Genomic DNA, 12,288 nt, shown 5'->3' with positions numbered 1-12,288 from the left:
TCCTTGTCATATCCAAAACAAGAAGCTATCGATAGATTTCCTCTTAGAGTGTAGCTACGCATTTTCATCAGTTAGGACATTCTTAGGTTGGTGTCGAGTCTCAAGTGTCTTCTTAGGCATAGGGTTTGTCCGGGTCAGTTAGGTGCCAGTTTCATCATCTCGGGCATCGTAGTCTCTGGTTAGGGGTTTTTGGTCGGTGGGGTCAGTAAGTTTGTCCGGCATGTCGATTTAATCCGTTTAAACCATTGGTAACAGGCCATTGCCCCACATAAGAGGCTTGGTCGAGCTCAGCGCCTAGGGGCCTGGCTACAACACTCGTTGGATTGGCACTCCAACATGTTGGCTGAGATCAGAACCATACTGACCCGGATCAATGAACACATAGGGCTTGTACTACCCGGACGCATTGTGATGCATAGACCTACACTCCCACCAATTCACTAGTATCATGTGAGGTCAGTAGCTTAGATTTAGGTCTTGATGACTCCTCTGAAGGCTGAGCAGATCTCGAAGATGAATTTGAGCCTTATGATGAGTCAAGGCGGTTCTACAATGGGCACTGACCCTAGTTTGAGGATAGACTCGTGAGAGCCTTAGAGAAATCATGTGATTACGGCATTGGAGTAGACATAGGGGACTTCGAGGATCACCTCGATCGTGACGAGTTTTTTGATTGGATTGATAGCGTCAATCACTTCTTTGAATGGAAAGAACTCCCAGAGGACAAAAAAGGTCAGGTTTGTGACTATGAAATGATGGGTTCTGCCCTCGTTTGGTTGAACCAAACACAGTCTAGGAGACTTCAAAGAGGTAAATCCAAAATAAACAGCTAGACCAAGATGAATGACATGATGAAAAGGAAGTACCTTCCAACGGACTTTAAGACGAAATTATGCTAAAGATTTTTGGGCCTTAGACAAGGAGCAAAATCTATGAGAGAATACACAGAAGAGTTACACCTCCTGACTGCCTATAACAACATAATTGAAGATGATGAGCAGACCACTGCTCAATTCATTAACGGGCTTTTGTTATCAGATCTAAGAGTCAATCTCCATACCCTGGTCACGTAGACGATGCCTTTCGATTGGTGTTGGAAGGCGATAAGCTGACTCAGTAGTGAGCCGTATACCGAATCCCACCTAGCTCATCCTATAGAGGGATTGTGGCAAGTCGATTGGTTCTTACTCTTCCACCTAAGAGTACAACCACGAGACCACCTATTGGCAAGTTGAGTGCAGGCCCTATACTATTAGGACCCAAACCTCAAACTACCATGTTCAATGTTTCAAATGTGGTGAATCGGTTCACAGATCATTGAATTGTCCACGTCGAACGTTCAATCTTCAGAACACCTTATCAGACCAAGTTGATGAGGATGAGAATAGTTCTTAATTAGAAACCCCTCGATCGGGGTGCTCAGGTGCCCATCATGAAGATGGAGATGACCTAACTCTCATGGACGAGCACGATGAAACTACCCTTAATTGGGATCATGACCTGGTTGTATATGTTATTCATCGGGTCATGATATCTTCTACATCCCTTATGGTGCCGGAGTCATGTTGATGATTGTGAATTAATATCTTCTACACTGTGCATACATCAGGTTGAAAATTTTGCATCATCATCATTGAGAATGGAAGTACAAAGAATCTTATCTCCCAGTTGATGGTCGATCGGTTGTAATATGTTGTGCAAATGTCTTGTATCCGGCATTATATAGGGCTCTGGTGGACTAATTTGCGCGACGTACACCCGGGTGAATTTCCTTATGTAGTGGCATTGTTATATAAGCCACATGTTAGGGTTATGGGTAGCTAGGTTTTCCTTGTGTTCTCTTGGCCAAGAAGAAGTGTCTGTAACGCTAAAATTGAAATAGTGAAAACTCTTCTCCTGTGGACGTAGGCACACTGTCGAACCACACAAATCTTATGTTTTCTTGTGTGATTTTGTTTCTTTGCATCATTGCTTGACGTTTTGTTGCACATCGTATTTGACCCTTGTTGAGAAGGTATTTCTTGTTTTTTTTTACAAAATGGTATTATCGTCAGGCTTTGGGCGATTGCAGCGATGCCAAGCGCCAAATTCAAGGTGAAGAAATTCAATGGGGCAGGCAACTTCAGCCCTTGACAGACAGGAGTAAGAGATCTCTATGTTCAACAAGGTTTGGTGAAGACATAGTTTTAAATTTCGGCTGAAATATTTAGGTGTTAGTCTGGACCGACACCGAAAATACATGCAATCAGAAGTGTACAAGACTTCGTAGAAATTATGGAATTTTGCCGGAGTTTCACCAAAATTTCTATTTTTTATACCTTTTTTACAATATTTCCACTGAATTTTTACAAAATTCTACATAAAATTTTCAAAATTCTATCGAAACTTTAGAAATTTCGGTAGAAAAAAATTAAAAGCCAAAATTTTATAGAATTTGTTAGGCGAAGACAAGAAATCGTAAAAGATGGGTGATGACGATTGTGAAAAGTTGGATGTGAAGGCGGTTACACTTATCCGTCTGTGTTTGGCAGATGAGGTCGTTTCCAATGTAATCGGTGAAGAGACTACAACCGGGATTTGGCGCAAACTCTAGTCTCAACAGGAAAAAATAGCTAACCAACAAGTTGTTTTTCAAGAAGCAACTATATGCTCTTTAGAATGAAGAAAACTCAAGCATGCTGGGACATCTCAATACTTTGAAGTTTTAACATGATGGTCTCAGAACTGTTAAACATTGGAGGCAAGTTGAAAGAGGAGGTTAAAGTACTACTTCTCTTGGCGTCTCTCCCAGGATCCTATGACCACTTAGTCATGACTCATGTCCCTTCTCTTTAAGAAAGATACCTTGGTCACAATAGAGGTAAAATCAACCCTTCTCAGGTAAAAAGATAATGAAAGCCATCGGGGAAGAATCCAAGATAGATGTGCTTGTGGTGTGTCAACATGTTGGGCGTGATCGTTCTCATAGTAGAAAGCCAAAAGGGAGTTAAATCTTGATCTAAATCAAGATGAGGAAGCACAATTGAATGCTATTGGTTCCATAAAAAGGGGCGCATAAAAAGAGAGTGCAGGAAGCGTCAACAAGATTTGGAATAGAAGAAACAAAACACTTCAAATCATGTCAGTGTTGCAGTGGAAAATTTTGGCGAAGTTGAAGTAGATGTTTTCTCATTTTCTTCAGATAAGGGCTATTTTCGAAATGCACGAATTCTTGATTCGGGATGGTCCTATCATATGTGCCCGAACTAGGACTAATTTGATACTTACCAATCAATACTAGGGAGGAGTGATTTTCATGGGGAAACGATGGTATCTGCCAAGCTATTAGGATGCACAAAGTGAAAAAATCAAGATGCATGACTAAATTGTGCATATTTTAACTAAGGTAAAGTATGTTCCGGATTTTAATTTCTCTTGGGGCATTGGATACTAGTGGCGGTCATAACAACACAGTAGGAGTTATGAAAATTGTCAAGGAAGCACTAGTCGTGATGAAGGGGCATAAATTTGGAAACTTGGACAAGCTACTAGTGAACACTGTGACAGGTGGAGCCGCATCAATTGAAACCAGCAAGGATGATTCAATTATACTCCGTTTTGTTGTGGGGTACCCGGGTTATTTAAGTGACGCTTGATTCCCTAATCTCTGCAGAAGGATGCTTCAAACTCAATCCGTGTATTATTGGGTCTCGTCACATGGCATAATCTAGATGGATGTGCGGCCACACAAGGTTAGACCGAATTAAAAATGAAGACATCCGTAAAAAGGTGGGGGTGGCACCAATTGAGGAGAAGATGAGAGAGCACCGCTTAAGATGGTTTGGCCATATCCCACGTAGGCCTTTGGATGCTCCAGTGAGAAGAAGTGATTCGTCCCAAGTTGATGGAGTAAAAAGTGGTAGGGCCAGACCGAAAACAACTTGGGTAGAAACAACGATGAAAGACTTGAGGGCTAGGAACATAAACATGACCTTGGATAGGATAGAATGGAAGAAAATGATCCATGTAGACGAACCTAACTAGTGTCAGGATTAGACTTAGTCAATTTGAGCTGGGTAGATCTTTTCACCTTCTTCATGAAGATTTTCTAAAGGATTCATTAGCTGACCTCAACTAGTTTGGGACAAAGGCTTAGTTGAGTTCGTTGAGTTGAGTCACATGGCATAATCTAGAGTTAGACCAGATGGTGTTAAAACGACGTTCCTTCATGGCGACATGGAGGAACATATTTACACGGAGCAACTTGAAGGATTTATTGAAAAAGGCAAAGAGAATTATGTGTGTCGACTGAAGTGGTCTTTCTATGGGTTGAAGTAGTCACCTAGGAAGTATTTGCGGTTTGATTCATTCATGATGCGAAATGGGTACACACGTAGTATCTTTGATTGTTGTATTTATTATCGTGCTATTGATGATGATTGATACATATATTTGCTCCTATATGTTGATTGTATGCTAGTTGCTACTAATACCAGGCTGGAAGTCGATAGGCTAAAATGTATGTAAAGCCAGGAATTCGACATGAAGGATGGCGCATGGAGCGTGGAGTGGCAACACCAAGATGGAGATCAACACAAGCAGCAACTAAAATAATCTCGTGGGGGTTTGAAAACCCATGCCACGGTTTGGAGAAAAACTCTAACATAACACGTGAAAGAGCCAATGCTCTCTTCACAAGAGATGTTCCAAAAATATACTTTATTCAATTCTCCTCTTTCTTTTCTCATGCCATTACTTTATATAGATAGCCAAAATCCAAAAATAGCAACCCTAAATACTTGCCTAACAATTATTCTCCATCTTCTATCTAAAGCAACATAAATAAAAGCAAGAAATATGACTAAGGTAATCCTAAAATAGTAATCTCGTAATCTACTTATACCATATCCGTAAAATGCCTATCAAAAACTTTTCTAAAAACACCAAAATCATGTCAAAAGAACAATATGTGATGCCCTAAAAAAATACTACAAATAAAATAACGAAAATAGAAAATAAAAATAAAAGATTTGATCCAAGCCGCACGTTCTGCATCATTCACCCCCGCTTGAAGAAAACTCGACCTCGAGTTTAGGCCATCGTCCTCAAAATCTGATTTTCGGCGTTGCGCCAACCTTCCATTCTTCGTTTCTTTTTTCATCTTTTCTTGATACCTTATATGAAGCTTTTTTTTTTCTTTTTTTGATAATGATCCCTTACATGATGCATAGCCATGAAAAGGGCTCTCGAAGGCACTCTCAGATCCATGGCCGTCTTCTCATGGATGCGAGCTTCGAGTAGTGCTAACTGTGTGTGAAAGTCTTCACTTGTTGTTGGAGTTCTTCGTTCTTCGCGGCTAGATCAGCCTGGCCGACGTTAGGTGCAACGACTTCTTCATTCCGTCGGCATTCGTCGGAGATCCCTTGTGCTCTGATACCAACTAACGCAGGGAGCGTGGAGCGGCAACACCAAGATGGAGATCAACACAAGCAGCAACTAAAATAATCTCGTGGGGGTTTGAAAACCCATGCCACGGTTTGGAGAAAAACTCCAACATAGCACGTGAAATGAGCGAAGCTATTTCATCCACGTGAAAGAGCCAATGCTCTCTTCACAAGAGATGTCCCAAAAATAAACTTTATTCAATTCTCCTCTTTCTTTTCTCATGCCATTACATTATATAGATAGCCAAAATCCAAAAATAGCAACCCTAAATACTTTCTGAACAATTATTCTCCATCTTTTATCTAAAGCAACATAAATAAAAGCAAGAAATATGACTAAGATGATCCCGTAATCTACCTATACCATATCCGTAAAATGCCTATCAAAAACTTTTCTAAAAACACCAAAATCATGGCAAAAGAGCAAGATGTGATGCCCTAAAAAAATACTACAAATAAAATAAAGAAAATAGAAAATAGAAAATAAAAGATTTGATCCACTCCGCACGTTCTGCATCAAAGGATTTGGGCACTGCTAGGAAGATCCTTCGGATAAAAATTAGACGGGACCAAAAAGTGAGTACTTTGGCTTTTGCGGGGCCAGGTACATTGAACATGTGCTACAAAGGTTCAATATGGAGAATGCAAAACCAGTTAGCACTCCTTTGGCGGTCCACTTGAAGGTGGGTAAGCACCGGTGCCCATCTTTTTTTGAGATGGGTAGACATTCTAACTTCCCTTATGCGGGTGCCATTGGTTGTCTAATGTATGCATTAGTCTGTAGTCTGTACGAGGCTAGATATGACTCATGCTGTGAGCGTGGTAAGTTGATGCATGGCGAATCTAGGAAAAGAGCGTTGGAAGGTAGTGAGGTGGATTCTCAGATACTTATGAGATACTTATGGGGCACTGCAGATTTTGGCTTGGTGTATGGCTTGGGCAAAATTGAAGACGTGTTGACAGTATGTAGTTTCAGACTATGCAAGAGAATTGGATGAGACGAGGTCCACTACTGGCTATGTGTTCACATTAGCAAGTGGGCCTATTTCTTGGAAGGCTTCTCTTCAGTCGACAATCAGTTTGTCTGCGATAGAGGTTGAGTACATGGCAGCAGGTGAGGCTGCTAAGGAAGCCTATTTGGCTTGCTGGATTGGTCCGTCATGTGGCTGAAGCATGGAGAAGTCTTGTTACACTGTGACAGTCAAAGTGCCATACGCTTTGTAAAGAATAAGTATATAATGCCATGACAAAACATATATAGATGTGAGACATCATATGATACGAGAATGGGTGCTAGATGGAAGCATCAACTTGAATAAAATACGTACAAATGACAATGCAGTGGATACGCTGACAGAGTCAGTTGCAACGACCAAGTTCAAGCATTGCTTGGACTTGGCCAATATCAACAATTGATGATTAGAGAGGTATCCCATGGAGTGGTTGGGCACCTCAACTACACGAGGTGTGAAGATGTCTTGTATGATCTTCGTGTGGTTGCATAATTCAAGCCAAGTTGGAGATTGTTATGCAGATGTCTTGTATTCTGACATCATACAGGACCCTGAATGACTAATATGCGCGACACGCACACGGGTAAATTTCTTGATGTAGTGTGGCATTGATATATAAGCCACATGTTTAGGTTACAGGTAGCTACGTTTTTTTGTGTTCTCTTGGCCAAGAAGAGTTAATAACCTTCAAATTGAAATAGTGAAAACTCTTCTCCCGTGGACTTGGGCATACTGTTGAACCACGTAAATTTTGTGTTTTCTTGTGATTGTTTTTCTTTGCATCTTTTCATGACGTTTTGCTGCACATTATGTTTGATCACCTTGTTGAGAAGATATTTCTTGTTCTACAAAATTGAAGATTGAAAAGTTAAATCGACTATATAACAATGCATGATTTATAGGTGTAGCCTAAGTGCATTGAAATTGAAGACTGAAAAGTTAAATTGACTGAAAAGTTAAATGTTTGATCTTCTTGTTGAGAGGCATCCCATGATTTAAGAGTGTAGCCGAAGTACTCGTCAGTCCGTTACGACATGATGTCTTGTGAACTTTTTTCCATCGAAAATGTTACAAAGATGCAATTTGATGCGAAGTCGCTCTACTAAAGGTGTCATATTTTGTTAGGCTGTCACTGACAGTATGACTGAAAGACCACAAATGATGGGGAGAAGAATACATACTCCTTCGTGAAAGATTGAAAATGAATAAATCTAAATCTTGTAAGGGTGGCCCTAAGCCATCAAGGGATGTGCTAGTAGCCCGTGTGACAATGAAAGAGGGCGCTGCACCAAAAGGAAAGGAATTAGAACTATTCCTGAATCGATCGAAGTTCAAGGGCATATGCTAAGAAACTAATACCATCCTAGTCCTCGTAAGTAAGGAAGAGACAGAGAGGGCCCCTACCCCTCCCCAGTACAGTCTGTTGTGCCGATGTCTTGTATTCTAGCATTATACAGGACCTTGGCGAACTAAGGTGCGTGACGCACACGCGGGTCGAGGCCCACTTACCCATTGTTATGACCTTTACCCATTTACTTATAACTTATTGGCTCAACACCGGGGCCCACCACTTAAGTCCTAAACACCCCAAGAAAGACACTATTTTGAAATCGTGGACCCATGGCTTTAAGTTATCTCTCTTCTCTTCGCTCTGTCGCCCATCTCACCATTCGACCTTCTCATCTTGGTCAACTTCCTCCCCATTTTCACCCTCTCTCTCTCTCTCTCTCCCTCTCTCTCTGTCTCTCTCAAACAAAAAAACATAAATCAACCTCCCTTCCCTTCCTCCATCTCACCCTCAACCATCTTTCTCCCTTGAACGCCTAGACGATTAATTGGGAATCTTGAGAATCTTTTTGAACGTCCGTCTTTGCATAGCGATTTGAAAGGGATTATATCCCTCTCCTCATAGTGCCTTAAAAAACGCTATGATTTTCGAGAAAGATTCTCTTCCGGGTTTGATGGGATTAAAAAACGATGCTTCCTTGGCTGTGTAGGACATGGACTGCATTGTATCATTCCTATGAGTGATCCCTCATCTAGCCTCTTGGACCGGAAGAAGTGCTATATGAGGATATAAAAGATCAAATGTAGCACCTCCTCTCCTCTATTACTACTTCTCCCCTTATCTTCTTTCTTACATCTTTCATTTGTTCCCTTTCTTCCTTTTTTACTTTTTCGCTCATTTTCTCTCCTTTCCGCTCCACCCCTCGCTTTATTAATTCTCCCCTTGATCGTTCGTCATCCCCCCACCTTCCTTTTCTTCTCCACTTTAGCTATTTCTCTTTCTTCTCTTGGAGTTACCTACGCCTGGACGACCAAGGTCGATGCCCTGCGCACTACCTAGGTACATATTTCACCTACTTTGTTCCTCGCTCACACCCTACCCTATTTTACCCTTTTGCGTCCCTTTCATTACCTGACAAGCCTTTGTTTTCCTTGACCAACTGTCCCCCTTGTTACCTCCTTAAACCTACATTCCATACATAACCCTCACTCCTTTTCCAGTATCCTTTTTAGATTTCTTGGGCTATGTTGCATCAGTACGGGTACGATTGTCAGAATCCGACAAGGGTATCGAGTGTCGGAATCCGACAAGGGTATCGAGTGTCCGACTTGGCAAACTTCAAAAAGAAAGATTCTTGGGTTCGCCTAAATATTTTAATCAATTCTCAAATTTAATTATAATCAATAATATATTAAAATTTTAATAGGATAAGAAAAATATAATGTTTTTTTCCTTAAAGAAAAACTTAATATTATAATGGATAAAACTAACATGTGGTAATTGTAAAGTTGTGGTTGTAGTATTAAGAAAGAACAAATAAAGAGACCTAGAAAAGTCGTCGTGAATCTTAGTATTGCAATCCGAGACATGTCTGACACGGGTACTTTGCCCATTCAGAAGAATCCTTGTACCATAGCTTTTGAATCATAGTAGTTTTTTTTGTCATATAGATCTGATTTGTTTGATACACCTGTTTAAGCTTTCGATACTTGATTATTTTTTTTATTAGTGAGCTGATTTCCTTGATTTGATATCGATTGTTTGGAATTCACTTGGCCGATTGATTCTTTAATGATGGAATTTTAAAAGACCCTGAATCTCATAGAAATTTTTTTATTTACTATAATGTGCTGTTATTTAGTTTTTGGCAATGCATGCTGCTATTAAATTGAACCAAACACCATTTCTATGCTCAGAAGTTCCCATAATTTAATCCTGGAATCTTAGGCCCTGTTTGTTTTAGATTATGACAACCGATTGTGGAGCCCCCAACCGATTATTGGACCAAAAATTGCACTAAATTTGAGTCCAATAATCGGTTGGGGACTCCACAATCGGTTGTCATAATCTAAAACAAACGGGCCCTTAGTTTTGCACATACACTCCAATATGTCAGATGAACAGAGAATTACAAGCATATCTTCACGTGATGATGGCGAACCTTGATCATATAACGATGGTTCCAGTTTCTTGACGAAACATAGTTAGGCCCTGTTTGTTTAAGATTATGACAACCGAGTATGAGTGCCAAACCGATTATTGGACTCAAATTATGTTAAAATTTGAGTCCAATAATTGGTTTGGCACTCACAATTGGTTGTCATAATCTTAAACAAACAGGGCCTTAGCATTACTAATCTTTTTTGAATGCCAGAAGTTTCAGGCATGGAAAGGAATCATGAGTTATCACTAGTAGAGTCCACTTGGGCTAAGTTCCTTTTCTTTTTCATGTTATTTCCCTGTTAGTTTGGATCCCATTGTTTAGCTGTTTATTAGAATCCTATTTGTTAGTAGTGCTCTGCATGATAAACTAACTAAACCTTGATCATGTAAGGATGATCCAAGCTAAGTGCCTGGATTGTTTTCAATGCCGGGTCCTGTCAGGCATGTGATGGTTTGTGTGTCAAGCTATAACTAGTAGAGTTCTTCTTGGGGTGAGCAGGCTTTTCTTTTTCAGTTATTACCCTGCAAACCCATAAATTGACGGTCTTCATTAGCATCATTCTATTGTAATTTTCATGGGAGGGTGAATGATTTATCGCTTCTTGATTTCATTTCTTTCCTATAGGGTGGAAGTCCAAATCGGATGAGTGTGAAAAAGACATCGAGGAATTAAAGAAGCAAAGTGCCATTGTCACAGGAAAAATAGGGAAACTGAAGCGTCAGATAAATTCCAAGGTAGGATATCTACAAGCTATGTTCTATTACATCAAAAAATTCCATGTCATCCCCCCTGTTTGGATTGCAGGAATTTTCCTGAAAAGTTTGGAAAGGAAAAATATTTCTAAATTTTGCTAGTTTTTTTTTTACATAAAAAAGAATCAACCAACCCTATACAATTTTTACTTACATCGACCCTCAATTTATGATAATGTCCTACTAAATTAACCATAATCATATCATTTCCCTATATATCTTGGAAAGAAATTTTTTTCTAAGAAAACTTTTACAGTCAGAAATGTTTTTCGTGCAATCCAAACAGGGCCTTAGTTGCTGCAATGTTGTTTTGCTACTACTACCAATGTTGCAGAAACTAGATTTTTTTTGAAAGGTAACAAAATTTTATTGAATAAACATTATCATTACAGAGAGGGGACAAGTGGTCCCCGAATGATAAAAACAAAAACAAGCATCCCATCTAATAGAATGATCAGCTACCCCAATTATATCATGACTGAAAACCGTCTCAAGAACGGGTTGTAGTAGCTATGCATGTGGTCGATCTTTCTACGTCCTATTTCGCCAGCTCATCAGCTCTATAATTGGCCGAACGCCTCTGATGCGTAATTTGAGGCTTTAATGCCCTGACCAAGTCCCGGATCGCATCAAGGGTATCGTGGATTTGCCAAGGTCCACAACAACGACCAACTGACCAAGTGCCCAAGCTATCGTATTGGCAGAATCGCCTTCTACAATCAATGGTCCAAGGTTATTTTCCTCGTACCATTTCAGTCCGAATAATAATGCTGTAGCCTCTGCCTTGTTCTCATCACATATCCCAACTGGTCCCGACGGTGTTACCTTCCTTTTCCCGAATGATTCCACCGATTCCTGCTCTGCCCGGATTGCCAAAAGAGCTTCCATCAAAATTCAACTTGAACCAACCCACAGGCAGTGGATTCCATCTTGGTGCGACGATACGAACATCCCTTCTTTCCGTAATGACAGCGTTCCAGTTTCGAAGGATCACTCCCACTGGATACGGTATTCCCCTTTTGGACCGAGCCCACGATATAATTGACAATTTGATGTCCAATACAATATTCTGCCAAGTCCGAGCTTTGTGGAAGATTCCGCAGTTTTGTTCCTTCCAGATATGCCATAGAATCGCGAAAGATGTTTATGTCCACAATGTTTGACCAAGGCATCCAGAGAACGCTCCACTCCAGTTAAATCACATTTTGTGTATTTGACTGTGCCCATGACATGCCAAAAGACCTGAAAATCGACATCCACATCTGAAATGCAAAAGGGCAATCACCAAAGAGATAGTCCAATGTTTCCCCATTATTACAGCACATAACACACTAGTTAGCCATTTGGAATCCCCTCCGCATGAGTCTGTCATTGGTATTGATACATTGATGTGGGACCATCCATGCAAAGGCGGCTATGCGCGTTGGAACTATATGGTGCCAAACACGCGCCTTTTTGGATTTTGAGCCAAAGCCGACGTTCATTTTATGGAAGAACGATCGAACCGTAAAAGCTTCCTGAGAATCGGGACACCATATCCACCCATCTTCAACGTTAGAGGATAGATAATGTTCAGATAAGAATTGAATGAGAATGCCGAAGCTTACGATTTCCTCTTCTTTCAAGTTGCGACGCAATCTAATATCCC

The 12,288-nt window shown here is 40.4% G+C and overlaps 1 protein-coding gene across 1 annotated transcript in view; it reads left to right on the top strand.

The window, feature by feature from the left end:
- Positions 1-12,288, top strand: part of LOC143890077 (structural maintenance of chromosomes protein 1-like) — a 57,956-nt gene that overhangs the window by 34,575 nt on the left and 11,093 nt on the right. The window contains exon 14 of the mRNA XM_077394620.1: positions 10,513-10,622. Coding sequence (XP_077250735.1) covers positions 10,513-10,622 — 110 coding nt within the window. The remainder of the gene's footprint in view (positions 1-10,512; positions 10,623-12,288) is intronic.

This window comes from Tasmannia lanceolata, unplaced genomic scaffold (assembly GCF_043159265.1).
Source record: "Tasmannia lanceolata isolate RefF3 unplaced genomic scaffold, GAP_Taslan_0.1 ptg000013l, whole genome shotgun sequence".
Lineage (NCBI taxonomy): Eukaryota > Viridiplantae > Streptophyta > Magnoliopsida > Canellales > Winteraceae > Tasmannia > Tasmannia lanceolata.
This window is presented reverse-complemented; position numbering and strand designations above follow the sequence as displayed.